This window comes from Bos mutus, chromosome X (assembly GCF_027580195.1).
Source record: "Bos mutus isolate GX-2022 chromosome X, NWIPB_WYAK_1.1, whole genome shotgun sequence".
NCBI classification, from domain to species: Eukaryota; Metazoa; Chordata; class Mammalia; order Artiodactyla; family Bovidae; genus Bos; species Bos mutus.
In genome coordinates this window covers 99,248,154-99,275,848 of record NC_091646.1, presented here as the reverse complement: position 1 = coordinate 99,275,848, position 27,695 = coordinate 99,248,154, and the positions used below count along the sequence as shown (strand labels likewise).

The 27,695-nt window shown below is 34.5% G+C and overlaps 1 protein-coding gene across 6 annotated transcripts in view; it reads right to left on the bottom strand.

The window, feature by feature from the left end:
- DMD (dystrophin) overlaps positions 1-27,695 on the bottom strand; it is a 2,671,852-nt gene that overhangs the window by 1,294,409 nt on the left and 1,349,748 nt on the right. For all 6 annotated transcript variants that reach the window (XM_070365439.1, XM_070365442.1, XM_070365443.1 and 3 more), the window contains one exon: positions 3,363-3,557. In XM_070365439.1, the coding sequence (XP_070221540.1) occupies positions 3,363-3,557 (195 nt within the window). The remainder of the gene's footprint in view (positions 1-3,362; positions 3,558-27,695) is intronic.

Below are 27,695 nucleotides of genomic sequence, written 5' to 3'. Positions count from 1 at the left end.
TATTTTAAATATAGTAATTTGCACCCTTTAATCCCCTACTGCTATCTTGTCCTGCCCCCTTTCCCTCTCCCCACTAATCACCACTAGTTTTTTCTCTATATCTCCAACTGTGCTTCTGTTTTGTTACATTCATTTTTTTTTATTTTTTAGATTTCACATATAAGCAACAACATACAATATTTGTCTTTTCCTGCGTGACTTATTTCACTAAGCATAAGGCTAACAGGTGCATGAAAGACGCATGCTTCTTTTTATAGTATCTTTTTAAACTGGCACAGATTCAATAAGAATTCTAATCCAAGACATTTTTTCTACGAACTGTCCATGCCAGATCTCAGTATTCTACTATACCCAGATTCATCCTTGCTATACTCCACATAATACCCTAGAAACCACTTCACGCAACGTGGTTGCTTGGGTTTAAATCCTTGCTTGACCAATACTAGTTGTGTCAACTTTGCCAAGTTACTTTATTTCATATGGCTTAAGTTTCTTCATCTATAAGATGTGGATAATAACTTTAGATACTTCATAGAGTCATGAGTATTAGTTAATACATGCTAGTTATCGAGTGCCTAAGCACTGAATACAAATTGATTCTCATTACTGAAGAAGAGAAATTGTAGCTGTCATCCTTATTCTAACTCACACACTTATCTTTGTCCTAATAATTCACCTTTATTCATGCCAGGTCCCAAATGAGTAACTATGGCCTAATTAAGCAGATAATTGATAATTAAAGCTCTGACATAAGAATATTGTTTTTGTACATGTTTCTCATTCAGCACTAGCTATACCTTAGCTGGGCTTCCCAGGTAGCACTAGTGGTAAAGAACCTGCTTGCCAATGAAGGAGATGTGGGTTTGATCCCTGGGTTGGGAAAATACCCTGGAGGAGAGCATGGCAACCCACTCCAGTATTCTTGCCTGGAGCATCCCATGGACAGAGGAGCCTGGTGGGCTACAGTCCATGGGGTTGCAAAGAGTTGTACATGACTGAAGCGACTTAGCACTACACATTCCTTAGCCAATGTGCATGCGAGCTCAGTTGCTTAGTTGTGTCTGACTCTTTGTGACCCCATGGACTGCATGCAGCCTGCCAGGGTCCTCTACTCATAGAATTTTCCAGGCAAGAATACTGGAGTGGGTTGACATTCCCTTTCCAGGGGAACTTCCTGACCCAGGAATCAAACCCATGTCTCCTGCTTGGCAGGTGGATTCTTCCCAGGTGAGCCACCTGGGAAGCCATTTAGCTAGTGTAGCAATATTAAATGAAGATTTCCTTATATAAATAGGTGTTTGTTTATCTGGTTAGTTCTTGTCAAAATGATTAGGTAGCCTTCTAATTCAATACACTTGTGGAAATCATATATGCTGTATTATTTATACTTAGTTCAGAAATTACTCATTTTAACTATTGTACATTATTTATGTTGTATTGCACTTAAAAAATACGTATGTTAAATCACAGCACTACTTACTACAGTTCTATAATTTGATTCATGCAAATCTGTCAGGAATAAAATCAACCACAATTTAATTTCAAACCATCTCAACCAGCAGCTGTACAATTTATGCACTGCTTTTCTATTTTTACTACCAGATAATGACAATGATGAATGTCTTTAAGAGGAAATACATATTCATTGAAAAGACTTGAGATCAAAACTATCCCCCTTCAAAAAGCCCATAAAGGTGAGAAGACCATTTGCTTGTTGCAGGAGTCATGGTGAGGGTGAGATGGAATTATACCTCAAACCATCTATTGAGGATTCAATAATCTAGTTAGATTAAATCTACAATAATCCAGTTTTACAAATCACAGTAATCAATACCATCACAATTGGTATCAGCTATAATACTATTAAATATATTTGCAAGAAAAAATAATTAGCTATGAGTGCAGCCGGGGGCCCATCCTTCTGAGTGTGCCAGGTTAAGAGGTATAAGGACATTCAATTGTGAACAATTGTGAACTTAATAAGTTTAGGGTCACTGCTCTCCTGACCTCTCTGTCCATGAACATGGAAAGGAATGGATATTAGTTCATTAGCAGTGATTTACATGTTGAAGGACAATGATGAACTTACAAACTGTGCTGTCATGAGAAATCAGTTAATGTGAATTATGACAGGAAGGCTGGCAAGTCTCTTTTATCAATTGATTTGAGATTTTTTCTTTCACTGTACCCATGAGTGATTTGACTTTCACTTCAAAGAGAACAAGTAACAGCACCATACCAAATGGATGGAGGAGCTCCAGAGATTCATGTATCTCTTATTTTATTTTAAAGTATAATTTTTTAGCTTATTTGATATAATGCATGAAACTAAACTCAAGTCACTCAAGATATTGCTACTCTGATTTCGAAAACAAACAAATGGCTTCATCTATTTGTAAAGTGAAGCAAATATGTGATATGGAATGAGATACCAAGAAATCATTTAGAGTAGAAAATCCTTTCCCTGATCAGTGCTGTTGAGAGCAAACTTACCGTCTGTCTGTCATCTTACGCTATCTGTACTGGAAAATACTAAGCTCTGGTTACACTAGAATGTTTCGAGTGTGAAATGTATGATCGCAAAAATTATCTTTTGTTTACACACAGTAGAGACACAAACTATTATGTGTATTTTCTTGATGCTACATTCATCTTCAGACACTTCCCTCTAAAATTTAAAGTTCTTTATCCTGATTTGTTTTAGTTTGGAATTCAGAAACTTATAGTTGGTGCTATGAAAAAAAGCTGGATTTAGCTGGAGGCTTTTGCCTGATGATTTTAAATAAAGTATTTTACTGCTTTATATTCGATTACATTCCAAAAGTTGTAGTATGATACTGACACTAATCTGAAATGGAATCTATAAATTATAAGTGGAAAATATAAAACTAAAACTATATACACAACAGATATAATTTAAAACCTCATCTAATTTCCCTTTTCACGGGAAAAGAAAGACAAGCAATGTATCACTTGAGAATAAACTGTTTCTCTAGCAAGGTTTGTGCTTTAGTGAGTCCTTTCTGCCCTGAACAATAGTATTGGCTTGGGGAAAAACTTCGTTCAGGTTTTCCTGTATGCTGCAACAGAAAATCACGAAGCAATTTTTTTGGCCAACTCAATATAAGAAATTATTATTTTGTGAGTGTCTTCATTTTAGGAAGAAATAACACATTTATTTTAATTTACATTTCTCTTTCTCCACCAGATTTCTAAAGCTAACTCTCTCACAAAGTGTTTTAAGATTTCCATATGTTAACTCAAAATGCCTTCAGTATACATATTTAAGTCAAATATTCTGGTCCAGTAATGATCAACGTAATGATCTTGTAAAAATCTGAATGGAAGTGCTTTGGTTTTACCTTCAGAGATTCCTCTTGTTTGAAGAGATCTTGAAAATCTTTAGCACAGAGGTCGGGAGCATTGAGAAGTTGTTCCACTTCTGAAAGGGCTTGTAAGACGTGAGTGATCTCAGTCAGGTAAGTAGAAGGCACATAAGAAATTTCCAAAGGCATGTCTTCGGTCATCACCATCACTGATTCTTCATGGACAGTGTGCTGGTATAGATATACAAAAGAACAATTCTTTTAGCTTCCTAATATTGAAAAGACCTTTACTGAATTCATATATAGATTCCAGTTTATAGCTGACAGAGGGCTGAAAAGTGGATAAAAACAATGCAAGATGGTAAGTCTCGTAACAAGGTTATCTATTATCATACCCCCTCTTTCAAAAAATATTAGAGCATTTTATAATAAGAGATATGCACACATTAGCATCATGGATAGGAGAATGAAAGACCAACAATCATAAGGTCACAAGAGGGATAGTTTTACCCCAAGAAACAAATAATCCTTACAACTTTTTTTTTTAATGCAATTCTAATTTGACTGGAAAACTAAGTATGGGGTGGGATGCAGTGGGGGTTGGGGGCAGGCTCTACATCTGTGGTATTCATATCTAAGGGACTTTTTCTAAACTTTTTTCCCCTAATCTTGATTAAGGTACAGGAGGGACAAAGTGGTTTTGGTTGGTAGCTGGCTTTCTATTAAGCAACTTTCTCCTCTAAATTCTCAGCATCAACCCTTCTCTCTGATGCTAGTTTCTTGCTAAGTTAAAGTGCAAAGTAGGGCCCTAGATAAGTAGGAATGAGAATGAAATTCACATTTTAATAAGAACTCCCCCAAACCCAAAGATCCAAGAGAAAACCCGCCTCTCCTCCTGCAATTATGCTTCACTGCCTGCCATTCACATGCTAGGAGAGGGACATCTGGGCCTCAGAGACTGTTTGGACTTGGTCAGGAATGCCTCTTTCCCTATTCTTTATAAGAGCAAGAATTAACACTATATGGCACACAAATGCAAAAAGATAAATGACCTCTGCTCTCTGTATACTCTATAAGCAGAACAAATTTTGTAATTAAAATTAGTTTCCCAATAACTTTGTTTTGAGTTCATGGACTGCCATCTGCCTGGTGATGTGGTCAGCTGAAGGTTTCCAGTGACAGGGTCTCTGGGAGAGTTCTGACAATAAGCATGCTAACATAGTCACTTGTTACTGAACAGCCTTTATGAGGAGACCATCCTCATTTTTGCAGTAATGTAATTAAATGCAGTTTAGGATACCAGACTGAGCATGCACAAAGATGAATAAAAATATAAGCTGGTCTATTTATGTTTTCTTTTTGATCACTCAGGTCCAGGATTTTTGTACACATTTCTCAGATAATACAAAAACAAAATAATCCTAATTCAGATGGCTCATCTATTTATGACATTGCAAATTCATAGAATTATACAAGTTAGTTGACATTACAAAATTGTACCTTTTACAAAGTTTGGTTTCCTGCCTGTACCTTGGCCAAATATATGACAGTTATTCTTTCTTGATGAACGGAATGATAATCGAAGTGCACTTATAATTTTAGATTTAAAATAACAGGATTTTGGGCTAGAGTTGGAAGATTTCATTCCTTCTACTGTCTTCATACCTAGTATGTAGTCATCACAGATAAGAGAAGTTAAGTGATGAATATCAGCTGAAGAGCGAGAGCTAAGGGATGATCTTGTAAGCTTTTATGAGAAATAGAATATTTGGAAAATTGTCAACTCATTTTCAAGAAAATTCAATTATACATTTGAGTGTTATCATTTATTATAAATGCTAATAGACACAATAATTTTCAATACAGAGAGATGTATTGTAATTTTCATATACAATGAATGGAGACTCTTTGTAAAAGTAAACCAAGAGACTTGGGTATTTGGAGATTTAGTTTGCTCTCTATCCCTTAAAATACATTGTTCCTCTTGACACAGTCATGCAGGTCTATAATAAATAAACTATATATACTGAATACCTTTCAGTTTAGTTTTAATAAAAATTTCAGACAGTTATTAAAAAATCAGTGTAATTGGAAGTATCGTGTTCATTTTCTCTTCTTTATGCAAAACGGTGCACTCATATTCAGATTTTGCCTTTTCATTTGAATTTCATTAACTCTACCTTGAATAATTATATCCTTCCGAATTCTGATGTGTACAAATCCTGTCTAACCTTTTGAAAATCAACTTGCTTTTGTTAATGTTCTTTACCACCTTATATCATTATAGATATTCATGCATCATTAGCAAGGAAGTGCTGTAGCCATACTAATTCACTTTATTCCTCTCTGTTCACATTCATTTCTAATGATATATACCCAAAAGAATACACTATGCTCATTTTCCTGGAATGAAAATCAAGAGATGTGGAAGAAAGCCCTAAAGTACCTATTTTTATTAGCAAATGGAAAGCTCAATTGAAGTTTAAAAAGGATTATTATGGGACAAAGTTATGATTTTTAACACCTAAAGTTGAGATGAAAACTGGTTTCAAATTTTGAGCTCTGTAAATAGGCACAGGTATCATTCATAAAGTTTTTAATAAACTTCTGTTTCTCTAAAATTTATCACTTTTTTGTACTACTTAAAATTTGATTCCTGAAGGGCCACATTCCATGCATGAAATACAGACAATCCTGTTTTGAAACAAATGATGCGTTATATCTAAGATTTTAAAACAAAATTTTTTCCTCCATGATTTAAAAGACTTCTCTCTCCTCAATATAAAAGTTTCAAATGGGTTGTGGTTACTGGCTCATTTATGACTTATGAGGTCAAAGAAATTCAAGAAGAAAAATGCACTATATGCCATATCATTATGATATATTCTTTAAAAATACCTCTATATCTAATATAAATGTGGTATATAGAAAAATATGTCAACAAATTCAAAGCCTAACAAAACATAGACAAATACCTGGACAAAAAAAGTAATGCTGTGATGGAACACTAATTTTTTTTTACTTCATTAGTGTTAATAAGAATGAAGATATGCCAAATATTTAATACAAGATTATTTATCAATAATTTAAAGTGTGCTATCATATGAAAACCTGTTTATATTTTGTCTTTTAAAAAATAGCATCCTTAATTATTACAAATGATTTAAAAATAATAATACAATGGTATATAAATCCCCAAATGGTTTACAGGTTTTTACAGAGGTTCTGATGGGCCATAGATAATATGGTAATGGGAAAAGACTTAAGTTATTTAAGACAGGCAACTTTCTCTCCTAGTCTCAAAAGTCTTTAAAAAAGTTTCCTTTTAATAAGATGGGCAATTGAGTTATTTGCATTTATTTCTCTTTGACCATGTATAGAAATTATAGCCCTAAAAAGGCAAATCAAATAATCAAATTTGGCAAAATTAATCCATCTAGAGAAAGAAGACTCAAATAGTATGGCATACACACACACACAAAAAAAAAACAAACAAGAATATGACACAGCTAAGATAGGTAAGGGTTTAGTCTTTTCTGTTCACAGTTTTGGATACAGATAAATGGCATGGCAATACTATCATTCTGACCGGACTCAGCCTTGCGTGCTTTCAATCAAGTCACTGGGCAGAATGACCTTATATAGTAAGCCTAATCCGGGAGTTGGTGATGGACAGGGAGGCCTGGAGTGCTGCGATTCATGGGGTCACAAAGAGTCGGACATGACTGAGTGACTGATCTGATCTGATCTGAATGAGATCACAAGAGTTGGTTATGAGCCTCGATGAAGAAAATAGCAACAAGAGAACATTTTCTCTTGGCAATTTCCATCCCTCTTCACTGCATTATCAAGAAATGTGCTTATGTGAAGCTATGTCACACAAAAAAAGGGGGGATCAATCTTTGAATAATCATAAAGCAGTTCATGAACACATTTTATTAAGCTTATAATTTACCCCTTCTTCCCGGGTAGCTCAGACAGTAAAGAATCTTCCTACAGTGCGGGAGACCAAGGCTGGATCCCTGGGTTGGGAAGATCCCATGAAGAAGGGAATGGAAACCCACTCCAGTATTCTTGCCTGGAAAATTCCATGGCCAGAGGAGCCTGGTGGGCTACAGTCAATGGGATCACAGATTTGGGCATGACTGAGCGACTAACACTCACATTTGGTTCAAAAACAATAAAACACACTACATACATAAAATAATTAGGATAAAGTATTACAGAAACTCATTCCTTATATCTATATTCATTTTCTAAAATTAGAACAAACTTTCCATGTAAGGCAAGCTGGCAGGGAAAGAGATAATCAGTTGGAGCTGGATATAGTAGTCTTTCTTTAAGAACATCCTACTTCCAGGAGGCCAGGTATATGTAGTGTCCGTTGTAAAGGGTCTGGTTGCACCTGTTCCTTGATCTGCCTTGTGTTGATTTTTCCCTTCCACATCATCAGATTTACTTAATTCCTTAGGGCCAAGCTAAATTTCCATCTAATTAAACTGATAAACTAAATGTCGATAATGTGCTAACAGCTTATAGTTGTTTAAAGTGTTATCCTTCACAGGATAATATTTACATTTTAATAAGGATTTCTAATGCATTAACATAAATTAGTAACTTGGTAGAAATCTAGTCACTAAGCCTGTGAGATAAATGACAGAAAAGGCTTTTATTCCCACCAAGGAAAGCACCAACACATCAGCACTGACATATATGGCTGACCTCACGAGAAATCACCAGTAAAATAACATGAGAATTAAACAGATAAGGCTATATACCCTAGGTACCTTACAATATAAAATAAATTCAGCAGACACTCATGCATAATATCTAGCCTAGCCTATAGTAGGTATTCAAGAATATTTATTAAATAAGTGAAGAAACTATCAACTTAAAAAGATAATTTTTAAAAACACATATTTGGCTACAACTGCTGAGATCTACAGTCATAAAATAATTTCCATTTTTAAATTCCCAGAATTCAAACACAAATATTTTCTTCATTTCATAATATAATCTTCATTTGTATAGATTTAAAAGGTATTTCTGATTTAAATATACAGCATTTTTCCAATTTAATGCACACAAACTAAATGCTATTGCAGGTATGTGTCTTGGTTCAACTGTCTCTCAGATTTTAATGTAACTCATATGTGAACAAAATAAGCCATTATTTGAGGTACAAATAATTTTAGAAGATATTTATTTTAGCTTCTTCATAGAGGTCCACACTGCTTATTAGCAAATGGAAATGTGTGAGAAGGCTTGCAGTCAAGAAATTTTTTTCCTTTCTAACTTTTTCCAAAGTCTCCACATAAAACTTATAGTTTATATATCTAGCATAAATATTTTAATAGCAAACTATCCTAATACCAGCTTACGGATACCTGGCACAGGAATTTTTTCATATGTACACATGTGATAATGAACACACATATACACATACTGAATTTAATGTGAAAATAAAATTAACACAAGAAAAAAAAAGTATGGAATTACTTTAACTTCTGCAAATATATGTCACTCCACTACACTATATCATTTAATTTCTATTATCTTGTGGATCTTCCAATTTGAGTAGATTTTATAGAACAGACTTACATTATTATTAATTTCTATGCTATAATTCTCAAGCATCTCAGAAAATTGGGCCAGCTTTTAAGTTTATATTATTTAATGTGACAACTAACTATACCTGAATACGCATGTGTCATAATTCTGTTTTTGAATGATTTTTATTAGAAATGTGATAGTTAAAAAAACCTATAACTCTGTTCAATATAGCAGTCCTTAGTCACATGTGACAATTCAAATTTAAATCTAACTTATTTAAAAGGAAATACAATTAAAATTTTACTTGCTGATGAGATTAAAAATATGGTATTCATTTTTTATACTACAGAAAGTCAATAATGCAAAAGCTAAAATCTTTACTTGTGAAAATGTTTAACACTAGCATTGTATCTATCAGAAAATATTTCTTGTAGTTTATCTAAATTGATAGTTTTCCTCATGAAGGTGATGTAGACTGACTAGTAAATCTAATTTAAGATGTCAAACACTAAAAATTCAATTTGTCATTCTACTACAGCAGATTGATTTTACTGAACTGCTAACATACATGGTTTTCATATATAATAGCCTCAATCTCTAAGTAACCTCAACAACTCTGATAAAGTTACTTTATGAAAACAATTGTAAAGTATAGAAATTATACATGCATGATTTACCTGCTGAGCTTATTAATTTATGCATTGTATGTGTGTATATATGTGTGTGTGTGTGTGTGTATACAAACAAAATGTAAACATCAATGTAACAGGAAAATTACTTCATATACACATGTTTTCTGTCTCCCTCACACCTAAGTAGATTTAACCTTCAAATAACCATGACCAACTACTAGAATCTAGAATATATGTATCTGGGACTCAAATAACAGAAAAAGAGGTGTAGGTGGAGAGAGAAAGATAATGAACCGGTGGTTTTTGAAAGCTATGTGATCTCTGGCACAGTCTGGGATGAAACTATGGATTTGGTGATTTCCAGATGTGTCTATGGGGTCATTTGTGGATGATAATTTAAGATCTATTTGGCCCAGGAAGGATTAAGTGCCCGTTGGTTTGTTTCACACACGCATTACAGGGCAGTAGCTGTACTACTTGGTGAGGGCAGCTTTAACCACTGCTTCTTGTTTTAGAGATCAAGATGCTTTCCCACAGGATTATTCTGGGAGGTTCTGGCTTGTTAACTCATTGTTCACCAGATTAAAAAAAATAAAAACTACTGCCATTATTTTTGCTGCTTCTCAATCAACACTATATAGTATGTCTCTCAAACCTGATTTACATTTTTGCTAACAGCTTTTCTACTCTTTTAAGCATGAGGAAAAGAACACAGGCCATTTCAAGAGGCACAGGGATTCAAGAAGGGAAACAAAGCTGAGTCCATGCAGGCAATATACTAGAAGAAATGGAAGAGAGATTTTATTGAAAAAGAAAAAAAGGGAGAAGCATTAAAAAGATTACACTAAAATACAGAAAGCCTGATACCTGGTTTTAAAAAAGAAATCAATAGGTGTTTTTGGAAATACAATAGTAACTGCTAAAAAAAATGGGTTCTAAGTGATCAACCAGAGGAAGTATTTCACAGCATACAGAAGAATGGAAAGACACTATAATCATAAGTGTAAAGATAAGAGACTTGGAGGACAGAATAAGAATATCTCACATGGAAAGTATACAAATATCAGAATGAAAAAGAGATGGAAGAGAAATAATAATTTAAATAATAAAAAAAACTTTCATGAGCTAAAAATATTACTGATTTACAAAAGTTAAAAATGTTGCTCATGTACTAAGAAGGGTAAAAGAATTAAAAAAAAAAAGATACATATTTAGAAACACTGGTAATATCCTAGTGAAAAGTTTGAATTCTGAGGGATAGGGTGGGGGATACTTTACAGAGTTAGAGACAAAGAGGACAATTTAAGCATATGTATAAATTTAGTGTGTGTGTATATATATATATACACACATACACACACACATATATTTATATATATAAACTTGGACCAACCCTGTATTTCTCAGTGGCAACAATGGAAGTTAGAAGGCAGCGAAAGTTAGAGGACAATGGAAACTAGAAGACAGGGGTCCACAACATATAGAGACTAGTGAAAGAAGAGGAGAGAGGTTCAAGAATGCTATTATTATCCAATGAATCCATCCCTTTGACAACAAAACAAAGGCAGTTTTGGAAATTTAAGCATTAAAAGGGTATATACATCTTAATAAATTTTTATGAGAAAATTTTTCAGGTATTTCAACCAAATGAAAAATATAGTAAAGATTTACAAACAGGAGGAAATAAATAAAGAGCACAAAGAGTGATGAACAGTATATTCTGTGAAGTGCTTGATTAAATTCAATGTGATGGTGGTAGTTTAATTGTAATTTGAGTGATAATATGCCTTCTTGAACTGGATGCTATGAGGGGAAAAAAACTGTAGTTAAAGACTAAATTACAAATTTTTTTTTTATAGGATTTTATCTTGGCTTGAAAAGAATGAGGAGTTTTGAACAAATCATATTGGTGGGGAGAGTAATGTTCTCATTTAATTTTTGTGTAAAACTACAGAATTATAGGTTTAAAATTATTAAAAATGGGAAAATGTCAGAGACAATTATTAATGTGAAAATAAAATGATGAATCCAGACCAAAAAAAAAAAAAAAAGAGGGAAAGGAAATTTTATCATCAATCTATGGGAGTAAAAAAAATTAGACATCCAGTCTACTTCCTCCTATTAGAACATCAAGACATCACAGATATGAAAAGCTCTCCATCTTCAGGGAAAGAGATTCCATAAATGTCCCTAATAATCCAAAACAGTGCTAACTACTTTTGCTTCATTTCAAACTGTGGTGTTAGAGAAGACATTTGAGAGTTGCTTGGACTACAAGGTTGTCAAACCAATCAGTCCTAAAGAAAATCAACCCTGAATATTCATTGGAAGGACTCATGCTGAAGCTGAAGCTCCAATACCTTTGGCCTGGAAAAGAACCTGATGCTGGGAAAGATTGAAGGTAGGAGGAGAAGGAGACAACAAAGGATGAGAGGGTTTGATGGCATCACTGACTTGATGGACATGAGTTTGAACAAGCTCCAGGAGATAGTGAAGGACAGGGAACCCTGGTGTGCTGCAGTCCATGGGGGCGAAAAGAATCAGACATGACTGAGTGACTGAACAACAACAAGGACCCTCCTGCTGAACAGGGAGCCCACTTTCTTTTATTCTCTTCCACTTATGGAGTGGTCCTAAGAGTCTGCCCTTAACTTCAAAATTATCTGTAGTACATGGAGGGATGCAGTAGTGTTCAATAAGGGTAGTGAATTACAAAAGTACAAACAAAGGACAAGAGCAAATAACAACCATAAATTATGAAAGAAGGAATTTGTACAACTATATGGCTATAAGAATTATTGTAACAATAATGAAGCTGGTTAAACTTCCCCATTAAAAGATGAATACTGTCAGGGTGGTTTAATTAATACTGTCAGGGTGTTCATGAGAATTTTTTTTTTTAAAGGCTCAATGGCATATAATATAACGATACATGATGTTATGTCATGGAAATAATTTACAAAAAGTTAGAGTCGAAATGGTAATGTCAAATGAAATATAGTTCCGGGGCAAATGGGTCCAAGATTAGCATTGTAATAAGTCAGATTTCTTTTTTACCAAAAACAAAAAAATAAACCCAATCATTAATTGTTATGCCCAAATATTTGACTGCATTTTACATAGGGTAAAAATTACTATAAATAAAAGGAGAATGTGATGAAATCACAGCTATAAATGGTAGCTTCCATACAGCTCGTTCAGAATTTTTGGATTAAAAAACCCAAAATCAAACAAATAAAGAGATTTTTTCAATCAAGAACCTATATTTAGTCCATATTTTGTAAAAAATGAAAAACTATATTCTTCTTTTATACTACAAGGACATTAAAAAAGGAAGGAAACTTGTAAAAGTTCCACAAAGGAAGCTTTAAAAGGATAAAAAATAGAGATTTTACAGGACATCTCCTCTTATAACAATCCAGAAACATAGAGAAATGATAGAATAAATTTTGGTTTATATCCTAAGGCTATGGATGTATCAGATACCCATATATTGACTGGAAAAATGTCCATGAAAGATATTGTTATATTTAAAAATCCTACACAGACTGGGGGGTATTTTTATAAAGAAGGAAAGCATATCTATTTACACTACTGTGGTTAAGAAGCATAGAATACAGTATGAACAATAACACTAAATTGTATACATTTCTCACTTCAGAGGGAGTGAAATTGGCAGGAGGGAGAAATGAAAAATACTAATATTTTTTAATATCCTTTTATATTGATTGAACTGTTAAACTAATATTGTATTGCATTTGAAATAACTTTGAACAAGTGTTTAATAGTAAAAGCAAAAAGAGGTTGTAGTGGTAAATAAAATCTATATGCAATCTGTTTATGACTATGGTCCCTTCTAATAAGCTTGACTATATAACAGGTTTTGAATAACATTTTTTCAATTTAATCAAAACTGTAGGAAAGCATATAATACTATCAAATGACTGAACTGTATGGAAGCACCGACTAAGATAAAATGCCTAAGAAAGCAAGATGAATGCATTTTGAGAGAATTTCACATTATCACCTAAGACAACATTAATGGTCTTCACTGAACACCTAATTGACTGAAGGGGCCTTGAAATGACTGGCAGCCGAATCTGCACATGGAGAAAAGACAATTATTTTTAGGTGCTTGAGGTTCCTAAAGATGAATGAAGAACCTTAAGATAAACAGAAAACTGTGCTCCTATATAAGATCTAATTTTGCTGATCTTGAGTTCAATTTCAAACAACTAATTAAAATTGAAATAACCAATGAGAAAAATACTTGAGACAAAGCAGATACTTAGTAACATCAGAATTACGGCAGATTTTTTTTTTTTTTTTTTGCAAATTTGAAATGCCTTCCTCAATGCTTCCCATGCATTCTAAATTGCTTTTGTTAAGTTAAAAAGGTTTCCTATTTCTTTGGCCAGACTTATGACACTGTGCACTTGTGTTAAATCACTTCAGTCATGTCTGACTCTTTGCAACACTATGGACCATAGCCCACCAGGCTCCTCTGTCCATGGGGATTTTCCAGGCAAGAATACTGGAGTGGGTTGCCATGCCCTCCTCCAGGGGATCTTCCTCACCAAGGGATCAAAGCCACGTCTCCTGTGGCTCCGGAATTGGAGGTGGACTCTTTACTGTTGAGTCCCAGGGAAGCCCAACTTATGAGACTACCTTTATATAAATGCCCTTAATCTGAAAAGGCACTATTACCTTGAGATATAATAATACTATTTACAAAATTATATGACCTGATTCCAAATTACTTAAGTTTGATAATTATCCCACATTCTATTCCTATTTTAAATATTGCCAATTACTTTGTGTATCTGTAATAAAAACTGGGGGGTTACAAAATAGAACTTTTTGAACTTGACTGAAAGTTGGAGAGTAAACTATAAAAATTACCATCTTAATGAATTAAGTAGGCATTTTTTAAAAGGCAGAACATATTTTACAAAGCAAACACATGTGCAAATATTTATAATATATGCACATATATCTATACATATACATGGAAATATATATATATATAGTTATATGTATACTGCACATGCACACAGCATAGATAATAGATATCTAGATAACGTATAAATTAGCTGGCAATGGCATTTTATGATTTAGGAAGCTAATATGTCATATGCCACTATGTGTTAAACAATTTTACATTTAGTTGATGAGAGATTAATCATTTTTAACTTAAGTTTACTTGTGAATAAATTGCTAAAACAATTAAATTATCCAGGTTTAGTATAAATCATATAATATTAAATACAAATAATATATCATTCACTCTCCCTCATTTATGTTGCCCCATACTAAAGAGTTTATCAAGGCAATGTCTCCCTATATCACTCTCTACAGGCCCTTTTTTTGACTCACTTTCAAGCTGTAGTTATTATTTCATATTTTTGTCAATTATTCCTTTTCCTTTTCTGTCTGGTTTCTACTCAGGGCAGAAAAGCAAGGTAATACACTCTACAATCAGTGAAATTAAAAAACTTTCCGAAAAGAACCTGAATAGTCCTCTCATAAGGAAGAAACACAAGCTGGAATCAAGATTGCCGGGAGAAATATCAATAACCTCAGATATGCAGATGACACCACCCTTATGGCAGAAAGTGAAGAGGAACTCCAAAGCCTCTTGAAGAAAGTGAAAGTAGAGAGAGAAAAAGTTGGCTTGAAGCTCAGCATTCAGAAAACGAAGATCATGGCATCTGGTCCCATCACTTCATGGGAAATAGATGGGGAAACAGTGGAAACAGTGTCAGACTTTATTTTGAGGGGCTCCAAAATCACTGAAGATGGTGACTGCAGCCATGAAATTAAAAGACACTTACTCCTTGGAAGGAAAGTTATGACCAACCTAGATAGCATATTCAAAAGCAGAGACATTAGTTTGCCAACAAAGGTCCGTCTAGTCAAGGCTATGGTTTTTCCAGTGGTCACGTATGGATGTGAGAGTTGGACTGTGAAGAAGGCTGAGTGCCGAAGAATTGATGCCTTTGAACTGTGGTGCTGGAGAAGGCTCCTGAGAGTCCCTTGGACTGCAAGGAAATCCAACCAGTCCATTCTGAAGGAGATCAGCCCTGGGATTTCTTTGGAAGGAGTGATGCTAAAGCTGAAACTCCAGTACTTTGGCCACCTCATGCGAAGAGTTGACTCATTGGAAAAGACTCTGATGCTAGGAGGGATTGGGGCAGGAGGAGAAGGGGACGATAGAGGATGAGATGGCTGGATGGCATCACTGACTCGATGGACGTGAGTCTGGGTGAACTCTGGGAGTTAGTGATGGACAGGGAGGCCTGGCGTGCTGCGATTCATGGGGTCTCAAAGAGTTGGACATGACTGAGCAACAGAACTGAACTGAAGGAAATATAGGGAAGCTGTGGATTTCATATCAAATTAATATAGAAAATCCAGAGGGCTTTTGTTCTACTCTTTTTCTGATTCTTGGCTGTGTTCTAGGTAAACCATATGGCTGTCCATCTGACCTCTGTAAAAATTAGGTGCTGCTGTATGTATAGAAACTATTATGTTTAATGTTATTTTTCTAAAACAATATACTTTGCCAAGTCATAAATCACTTTGTAAAAAATGATAGTCACTGAACGAAACCATTTTTTTTTCCCCTTACCAAAGACTATGCTCAATTCTTAGGGTTTTGTGAGTTTAATGACACCTTGGGTTTAATGTGCTTCACCTTGCAATAAAGATAGTTTTTCCTGAAATAACTTGTTCTCTCTCAGTGTTCCAGAAAATAATTATCATTGTATTTTCCCATAGCAAGAATCCTAATATAAAATTGAACTGTTCTGCCAGCACATTTTCAAGCTTTAACTCTAAGAAACCATATTCACACAATCACATTTAAATTCGTTTTAGATCATATACTTTAAGAGGATAATTAACTGAAGTCTTAACATACCTTCTATTTCTTAAAACCCTTTCTAAGAGAGCAACTGCAATAAAGTGTTAACTGCAATAAAGTGTTTTGCCAAATTAAAAAAAAAAAACACTAATTTTTTGCTCCTCCAAACTTTTAAGAATATTGATTTAATTTTCTGACTTTTTGTATCCAAATCAAATTTTTAAGTATAAGACTTAACTAAAATCAGGAATATAAAGACATTCTGCAAATTACAAACATCTCTGTTATGGCTCTTTATTTGGAAATGAAGACTATAAGAGAAGTGCGTGTAAGGAGGCAAAATTAGTGTATCTCTTAGAATTAGTATCTTCATGGTTTCAGTTTTCAATTTTGATGAAGCACAGAAAAGGTAACATTTCTGTGGTAAAGCAAATGGTGCTCTTACGGGATCTACATATATTTGAAACAAAAGAAGGATTTAAAGCCAGAGAATGAACATATTTATAAAAAAGTGTTAATACTGTTTTGGTACTGGTGGCTCAGACGGTAAAGAATCTGTCTGCAATGCCAGAGACTTGGGTTCTATCTCTGGGTCAGGGAGATCCCCTGAAGAAGGGAATGGCTACCCACTTCAGTATTCTTGCCTGGGAAATACCATGGACAGAGGAGCCTGGTCAGCTACAGTCCATAGGGTTGCAAAGAGTCAGACACGACTGAGCAACTAATATTTTCATATTTATTACATGTCAGTGCACATATTAAAAATATGTAAGGTGATATATTGGAGAAGGAAATGGCAACCCATTCCAGTATTCTTGCCTGGAGAACCCCATGGATAGAAGAGCCTGGTGGGCTACAGTCCACGGGGTTGCAAAGAGTTGGACACGACTGAGTGACTTGACTTCACTTCAAGGTGATACATTGCAATACCCTAACTACACTCTTTTCGCATATTTGGCCTTGAACTTGTTTCTCACATACAACAAAAGAAATTTCAGAATCTCATTCCAGGAGATAATGCTTGTGGGCCAATATTCATTGCCTAGAAGGTCATAAAATGGGAGACAGTCACTGATTTTTAGAGCTTCACTTTCCTCATTCTCAAAAACTTCAAGCAACCAACAGAAACTTGGCTCTTCATGTGAATAAGTTTCTCCAAATTGATGGTTGCCAGCCTTTGTATTTCATGGGCCAATAAAATACTAACAAAAATGTCAGGGAACCTCACAAAGTTCTCACCTTTATTTGCATAGTAAATAAAACATTGTAATAAAAGAAAAAAGAAAAAATAAAGATGAAAGAAAGGGCATTTTAATACTGCCTCCTCTCATGACAAACTGTAGAAAGCTATACTTTCAGAACAATCATTGTACAAATTTAGTTCTATGAAAAGTGCAACACCTTTGCTCTTATTTTTTTCCCTTTTATATGGACCAATTGAAAACATTCAGATGCTAGGAGACTGAGGCAGCACCTCCATAAGAATGTAGAATGAATAATTCTGAACTAGATGGAATTCCACAAGAAGATGTTATCTATCCATCTATCTATTCACTCACCATATTTTTATTGCACACCTACTCTGTTGTAGAGTCTCTATGTTGGGGAAATGGTATTTAGTAAGAAAGAGAGTCTTTCCCCTCATGGAGCCTACATTCTAATGGTAGAAACAGATAATAAACAAATAAGCAAACAACATATTTTCAAATTGTGGTAAGTGCTATAAAGGAAACAATCGGGCTAATGTTGGAGAACATGATGGAGGGGATGAAGGGAATGCTATAAATTTATCACACAGGATGCTGAAGGATGCATTTGTTCTACATCCTGAAAGATGACAGGAGACCATCAGGCAAAGATCCAGAAAGTCCCAAGAAAAAGGAAAGTACAATTGCAAAGTCTGAAGTGGAAGGCATTTGGGAAAGTTTGAAGAAGAGCTCTTTGTGGCAGTACATTAACTAGGCTGTTGTCCACTAGGGAAGCAGATATATGAAAGGGTCGAGATCTCTCAAAATAATTTTCCATTCAGGAAGTAGTGAAGTGTATTCATATATGCAGGTAAAAAAATAGAGTGTGAACGATTTTATTCATATGTTTCATGTATATTTGTGATAGTCTTGATACTAATCACAGTACAGAATTTGAATTTTGTACAGATCAAAAAGGGAGTTATAAGCATTATAGATTACTATACTTCTTAAATAATTCATTTATTTTTATTTTGCCACTCAGACATTCTGTTAGATACAAATGTAGTAACTATTATGGAAAACTAGTTGCATAGATCTCCTGGAAAACTTTGCAACTGATTGATCTTGGCAATAAGGTCCATGTACTGCTATCCATCTAATAATGCCTGTAAGTTATGAATTAATCTAAACATATTAAATTTGCACAGATAAGTACTCTTGTTTTTCATTTTAGCCATGCACCTTTTATCCATGGATTCATCAACATGACATGCACACACTGTTTATATTTAAAATGGAGAACCAACTAGGATCTACTGTACAGCACAGGGAATTCTGCTCAATATTATGTAATAACATGAATGGGGAAAAAAAAACTTTGAAAAAGTATAGATACAGGTATATCTCTCATTGTATCATTTGGCTCTACACCTGAAATTATTACAACATTGTTAATCAACTATACTCCAATAAGAAATAAAAAGTTAAACTGTTGATGATTATAATATATGATACTAAATTTAAGAATGCAATCAGCTTAAACTTTCATTTAGTTCTCTATTAGTTATTAGCTATTGAGCATTACACTCAGAGATTAAAGAAATAAAAGGGTAGAGAGTATTGAATTTTTAAACAAAATTATGTTGGAAGTGAAGTCTCTGTGAATAAGTGCATTTGTATTAATAAGACTAAAACTGAATTTCAAACACACTTTAAGTTTCAAAAGCCAGTGGCTCATAACAAAAAGGCTGAGCAAATCTGAAGACAATATAACCTTATTTAAAAAATTATTTCATGAAAATCAAAGTTAGGAAAACCATACACTTGAATTATTTTTTTCATCTGTTCTAAGAATCTGTTCTATACAATGAGAGTCTTAAGTAATCACCAAAGAATCAGAATGATTCACAGATGGTGTGAATGATTTAATTATTTTAACCAGTTGTTCCAGGCATGCTCAGAAGGGTATTGCCAACCCCACTGCAGAAGCCATCTGAGCTCCCTTCCAGCTGGTGTTCCATATTTTGAAAGCAAATTTAGACTGGAGAAAATAACACTTTTTATTGTTATGTTCCAAACGGAGGTCAAATTGCTGTGTATACATTCTTGTACTTTTTCTCTCTTCATTGTATGAATTATACTTATCAAGTATCATATCTTCTGTATAACTGCTCTGGATTCACCAATGTTCTCTCATGTTTTGTGTTGTCTGGCACATAGGAGGCACTGGATAAATGTTTACTGAATTAAAGAAATACCAATTCAATGTATCCAAAATAAAATGTAAGTTTCTTTATAGACTCCTTGTAAGTGTGTGGAATTCCAATTTCCCTGCACCCTTAGCATTTTAGGAGGTTCTCATTAAAAAACAAATATAAAAGGAAGAAACCAATATCATAGAACAATACCTCATCTAAAAAAAAGACAACATCAACAAATCTTTGTGTTAATTTAATAACTATTTTGATGTGGGAATCCTTGTTTTAAATTTTATAAGAACTCAGAAAAGTTGCTTTAGAAATTTTAGTCTGTTGAGGTTGTTATCAGGATTATACTTTTTGTAAAACTCTAGTCTTGGTGTGCCTCAGCTGGCCTCAGAAAATCTGCTATTGCACAACAAAATAACTGATATTCATACTTATTCCCATTACATTAATAAGAGCTAAGATTTGCTTAATGTTTTCATTCAAAATTATAAGTAATAAACTGCTCCACAATAGTTATATCAAATGTAATCATGTTTCAAACACTGTCATTTCAAGAAAAAATGATATTAATTTTAGTAAAATAAGGTATACAATGAGGTATATTTATTCTAATTTTCTAATAAAATCACATAATAAAGCTATATATACCAGTAAATCATCAGACTCAATTTTATATTTAAAATTTATGATAAATCTATTATTAAGACATTTACCATCAATAATATCTCCTGAAGACTGTGCTAAATTTCCACTTAATAGAAAAATTTGATACAGTATATTACTATAAGAAAGGGAATGTTATTTTAAAGTTTATGTATATATTTGACACCAAATTGAATTGTGATTATATTACTTTACTGAAACTCTAATTTAGAAGATGAATAGCGTATAAAATTATGTACCTACCATAGCTATAACCTAACTATGCAATAAGTGTGCATATTAATATAAGCCTTGAGTCTAGCTTAACACATTTATATTAATATTTTTAATTTATTGTGTTATTTAAAGTCTATCACTTGAGGTAATATTTCTGAGGTACTATTTTATATAAATCTTAGCCACAGAACAGTGAATTTGTTTAAACTTACAAGAATATTAACTTGCAACTGACATCTTATTTCATATACAGTAATGGCCTTGGCCTGGAGAGAGCTAGAAACAACAAAGTCCTATGTTAATGTAGTGGCTTACTTTCCTTGGGCAATTCTACTAGTGTTCTTAAGCCTCAGTTTCTTGTTTGGATTATTTGGATAGCTTATACATTTCTTTTTTTCTCTACTTCAAAAATTTTATACACTATTTTTATCAGGTTAGTGGTTACTCTAAAATTATTAACATGCACAATGAATTTTGCATGATCTCTTTCTGAGCATTAAGAGGACCTTACAATGATTTGATTCATCAATAAAGCATTCATTCATTCAACAAATATATATTATGTACCTACCACTTGCTAGTCATTACTTTTTTGGGGAATTTTTTTTTAAACTGGAGGATAATTGCTTTACAATGTTGAGTTAGTTTCTGTTGTACAACAGTGTGAATCAGCTATAAGTGTATATACATTCCCTCTCTTTTGAATGTACCTCCCACCCCACCCCCTACCCTGGCTAGTCTCTACTTTTGGTTCTGAGGACAAAGAAACAAAAGGAAAAAAAAAAAGAAGGAAATTCCTTCATTTTTGGAGCTACCATCCTATGAAGAGAGATGGATATAAAAAGTGAAAATATTTATAACTTTTCTGGTAGTACATTTTACGGAGAACAGTCAATGGGGAAGGGGTCGATGAAATGCATCACTGAGAACACTTTTGAGCAAAGACTTGAAGGCAGAGGGAGGGGACCGTATAGATATCTGGGGGATCAGAGTCTTAGGCTTAGGGAACACACAGTGCAAAGGGGGTATGCCGGTATGTTCAAGGAAGAGTGAAGAGGTCAAAGTAGGTTGAGCATAGGAATAGAGGTCAAATGCTAAGAGATAACTCTGGAGAGCTAATAGGGGGCAAGATCATCAATCCAGTAAAACTCATGTAAGGATTTTGGATTTTATACTAAAATAGATGAGAATCCATCAGGGCATTTTCATCAGAAAAAGCTTACCTGATTTATATTTTCAAGTGATATCTCTGTTTATTGTGTTGAAAATAGGTAAAGGAAAGCGAGGTTAGATTTTTTTTTTACCCAAAACTTTGAAAGGGTTATGTTGCCACTATAGATCAGGGGAAAAGAGTGGTCTATTTATAAAAATGTGGTCATGAAATTATAACCTTGCACTAAAGTCATGGGATTGGATGAATAAAAGCAACACAAGGGAGTATAGATGGAAAATGTCCAAAGACTGAGCACTCAGATAATTCAACATGACAGAAGAGAAAGAACATCCTGAAAAGTAGGAGGTAAACAAGAAATTTCCTTCCATATTTTGTGTCATTGATGTCCAGTATTTTAGTCCAATTCTGTACTTTAGACAATTGTATATACAGCAACTATTTCTTCAGGTTTTTATATTGGTTTGACATTTTCCTTGCTCATCATTCTTCCTTGCATCATGAATCATCCATCTAGGGTCATTCTCCTTCCAGTTAAAAACCAACCCTGAGGTGCATACATGCTGTGGAATATTATATAGGCTTTAAAAATGTTTCCAGAATTTCTTTTTACTAACATAGGAAAAGACATATAATGTTTACTGAAAATTCAGGATATAAAATTATTTCAGCATGATGTATAGATTTGATAACTGAATAAACATTAACAGTGACTAATTCTAAAAACAAAAACAGAAAAAGAAAAAACCTGAGGACCCTTCAGTAAGACTCTCCCATTGGCTATCTCTCAGCTTTTGTTTGTCTGAAAAGATCTTTATTTCAATGTTACTCTCAAAAGAAAAAGTTACTATGATTATACAAATTCTAGGTTTTTCTTTCATCATTTTTAAAAACATCATTCTATCACCTTCTGGCTTTTATAATTGATCCAAAATCAGCTGTCATTACATGTGGCATTACTTTCCAGGTAATCTATCTATTCTGCTGCCTTTAAACTTCTCTCCTTGGCTTTGGAATTTATCAGTTTCACTATGATAACATGCTGCTGCTGCTGCTTCTGCTACTAAGTCACTTCAGTCGTGTTTGACTCTGTGCAACACCAGACGGCAGCCCACCAGGCTCCCCCATCCCTGGGACTCTCCAGGCAGGAACACTGGAGTGGGTTGCCATTTCCTTCTCCAATGCATGAAAGTGAAAAGTGAAAGTGAAGTCGCTCAATCGTGTCCGACTCCTAGTGACCCCATGGACTGCAGCCCATCAGGCTCCTCCGTCCATGGGATTTTCCAGGCAAGAGTGCTGGAGTGGGGTGCCATTGCCTTCTCCATGATAACATACAGTTATATTTAATTTTCCCACTTGCTTTTCCCAATGCAATGATTCTTTATTGGAGTATAATTGCTTTACAGTGTTGTGTTAGTTTCTGCTATACAATGAATTGAATCAGCAATATGAATACATATATCCCCTCCCTCTTTAATCTCCCTTCTACCCAACTGCCCTGATCCTGCCCCTCTAGGTCAACATAGACCATTGAGTTGAGCTCCCTGTGCTACATAGCAGCTTCCCACTCTCTGTTTCGTACAGAGTAGTCTATATATGTCAATCCTACTCTCCCAATTGGTCTCACCCCCCTGTTCACCCTATGTGCCCACATGTCCATTCTCTAAGTCTGCATCTCTATTCCTACCCTGAAAACAGGCTCATCTGTACCATCTGTCTAGATTCCATATATATATACATATATATATATATGTATATATATATATATATAATATTTGTTTTTCTCTTTCTGACTTACTTCACTCTGTGTGAGAGCCCCTAGGTTATACAGACTGAAATGATAAATAACTCTAGGACATAGAGTCCATCCATATCACTACAGATGACCCAGCACAGATGGCCAAAAATCATATGAAAAGATGCCAAACATTGCTCATTATTAGAGAAGTGCAAATCAAAACTACAATGAGATATCACCTCACACCAGTCAGAATGGCCATCATCAGAAAGTCTACAAACAATAAATGCCGAAGAGGCTGTGGAGAAAAGAGAATCCTCCTACTTTTTGGTGGGAATTTAAATTGATACAACCACAATGGAGAACAGTATAGAGGTCCCTTAAAAAACTAAAAATAGAACTACCACATGACCCACCAATTCCACTCCTGGGCATATACTGGAGAAAATCATAATTCAAAAAGATATAAGCACCCCATGTTCACTGCTTCACTATTTACAATGGCCAGGACATGGAAGCAGCCTAGATGTCCATTGACAGATGAATCAATAAAGATGTGGTACATATATACAATGAAATATTACTCAGCCATAAAACAGAACAAAATTGGGTCATTTCACTATTTGATATTTACTTACTTTCAATCTGACTCTAGGAACTTGCAATACTTTTGGAAAATCCTAAACAATTATCACATCAAAACCTTTTTACACTTTTACTCCATTCTTTCCTTCTATATTTGAACTTCTCACTCTCTACCTGTCTTATCTTCTGTCTTTAAGAGTTGGATTCCACTGCTTTTTACATCATGTGAATTGTCATTTTAATTCTACACACATATTCTTAGAACTTTATCTATGGGAGTTATTTAAAGTCTAGATTTAAGCAGTATCGTATTAGAATGTATCAAATTAGAATGTGTTTGTGCTTGCTCCTGTTAGGTACATAGGACACTACCAACTCAGAGCAACTTACATTTTGGCTTTTGGTTTGTCAGGACACCTAGCTGTGTTAAATCTGGACACCAACACTTGTATATACTGTCCATAAAACTAGTGACATTAATACAAATATTTTAGAGCTTCAACATTTTTGGTGGTTGATTATCTCTCTTAATTCTATAAGAAAGCAGTTATTAACTTCATCCTGAGGCTCCAATATTCAGTCCAAGTTGTATAGGTAATGAGAGGCACAGAATAAAATCTTACATCTTCTTTTTCCAAGCATAAGAGGTATTACACAGTATCAGTTCTTCTAACATGAGTGGAATCCACTTTATAAACAGTAGCCCAGTGTTTATTTCGCAACAGTAATACAATAGTAATTTGAAGATTCTTTTTTTTTTTTAAACTGATCATCAGAATCTTCAATTAAATAAGCCATTCCTGCTCACGTATGTATGTACCCTGTCTCTTTTTAAATGTATTTTATATTCTCTATGCTTCCATAGATTTATTTTAATACACTCTGGTTGGGGCACCAATGTAGTTATTCAATTTGTGGTCTCATGTCTTAAGATCTGGAAATTTTAGCCATTTTTCCTAAACTATTGTCTCCTACATATTCTCTGTGTCATTGCCTTTTGTAATTAGACATAAAGCTTATTCTATTTCCTCAATCATTTTCATATTTTCAATCTTCATGTGGTATCATTTTACCATAATGACTAATTTTATCTTCATGTTTGTTTAATCAGGTGTTCAACATACATATTGTTATTTTTTATTTCAACGACTAACTTTTTGTTTCTAGAAGTTTTATTCAATGTGTTATTAGCATAAAACTCGGAAGGTGTTTTCATAAGTGTTTATTTTGTTCCTTGATCTCTATTTTATTTTCAACATATTTACTTAAGAGCATGCAATAGTTTTCTATTAAGTTCATGAAATATTCATTCTCTTGATTATGTGAGATGACTCAACGTCAAAATATATTATATCTTCATGTGAGTTCTGAAGTCCGTTGTGAAGCCATCTTCAGTATCCATGTCTCTGTGGGGTTCTCCCAAAGAGTGATTTATTGTACGACTATGTGAGAAGACTCTAAGGATTTCAACAGCCTGGAGAAAATTTCATGTTAACTTCTCAGTTGAGGAGTTCAGAGGCCTGTGGTTAGTGTATAAATTCAGATCCCCATACTCAGTATTCACTTTCCCAGATTTTCTTCCTCCACTCAAGAGTCCTCACCAGATGAACTGGCCTTGAGAGTCGTATTTGTCTATTTACCCTTTACTTGTCAAGGGAAGCCCTTGAAGATTCAACATTTAGGCAGGGTTTTCATTACATCTCTAGTAGATACTGTATAAGGTTATATGTTGTCTACTAAAAGCCTTTAAACCTTTTTCGAAACCATGAGGCCCTCAATCCAGGCTCAGTAACACGAGATGATGTGCACAATTATGACAACTAGGGAGAATGGAGGTTCCATCACATATTTTGAGCTCAGCTATGTGTTTAAGTTGCTTTCAGATTAAATTTTATCCAGAATTTTCATATGTTTGAAGTGAGGGGTGAGGGAATCAATCAGTCTGCCATCTTACTGGAAATTGAATCTAGCTTAACATACTCTCTAGAGAAACCTATATGCAGGTCAGGAAGCAACAGTTAGAACTGGGCATGGAACAACAGACTGGTTCCAAATAGGAAAAGGAGTACGTCAAGGCTGTATATTGTCACCCTGCTTATTTAACTTATATGCAGAGTACATCATGAGAAATGCTGGACTGGAAGAAACACAAGCTGGAATCAAGATTGCCGGGAGAAATATCAATAACCTCAGATATGCAGATGACACCACCCTTATGGCAGAAAGTGAAGAGGAACTCAAAAGCCTCTTGATGAAAATGAAAGTGGAGAGTGAAAAAGTTGGCTTAAACTCAACATTCAGAAAACGAAGATCATGGCATCTGGTCCCATCACTTCATGGGAAATAGATGGGGAAACAGTGGAAACAGTGTCAGACTTTATTTTGAGGGGCTCCAAAATCACTGCAGATGGTGACTGCAGCCATGAAATTAAAAGACGCTTATTCCTTGGAAGAAAAGTTATGACCAACCTAGATAGCATATTCAAAAGCAGAGACATTACTTTGCCAACAAAGGTCCATCTAGTCAAGGCTATGGTTTTTCTTGTGGTCATGTATGGATGTGAGAGTTGGACTGTGAAGAAGGCAGAGCACTGAAGAATTGATGCCTTTGAACTGTGGTGTTGGAGAAGACTCTTGAGAGTCCCTTGGACTGCAAGGAGATCCATCCAGTCCATCCTAAAGGAGATCAGCCCTGGGATTTCTTTGGAAGGAATGATGCTAAAGCTGAAACTCCAGTACTTTGGCCACCTCATGCGAAGAGTTGACTCATTGGAAAAGACTCTGATGCTGGGAGGGATTGGGGGCAGGAGGAGGATGAGATGGCTGGATGGTATCACCGACTCAATGGATGTGAGTTTGAGTGGACTCTGAGAGATGGTGATGGACAGGGAGGCCTGGCGTGCTGTGATTCATGGGGTCGCAAAGAGTCGGACATGACTGAGTGACTGAACGGAAACTAACATACTCTATTTACTAAACAACCATTAAGCTGATTGTCTTACATAAACTAAAGACCAGAAAAAATTATTATATAAATGGCAAAAACTATTATGATCATAGCAGTCTAGAGAAACATAGAATCTTGAGTGATGTATTTTTTCTTAACTCATGTGATGTTAATTAAAAAATTGCAGCTCAGAGAAGGAAAATTTTATAAGCAGCTACCTCCTGGTCCACTTCCCTTAGCAACCAGTATTCATCTTTTATACTCACAACTCTGTTTACTAAAGAGCACTCTGTCTCTAAATATGAAAATTATTTATATTACCAATATTCCCAAGGATATTGCATTGGCAGCTGATGATCTTTGTTTTGATTTAAAGGCAAAGAAAAAAATCTATGTAGCAATTATGCAAAAAGTTTGTTGTCACCATTAAATGGCTATCATAATGTGATAAGCAGCAAATGTACAAGAAAATAGTAGTGCTGAATCAAATCTAGGTTCAGACATACGGTGATGGCAATCAGTTCTGTGATTACTTTTTTGTACATCTCTGCTTCATTTTAAGAAAATCTAAAACAACAAAACCATAATGATAAAGTGATGTT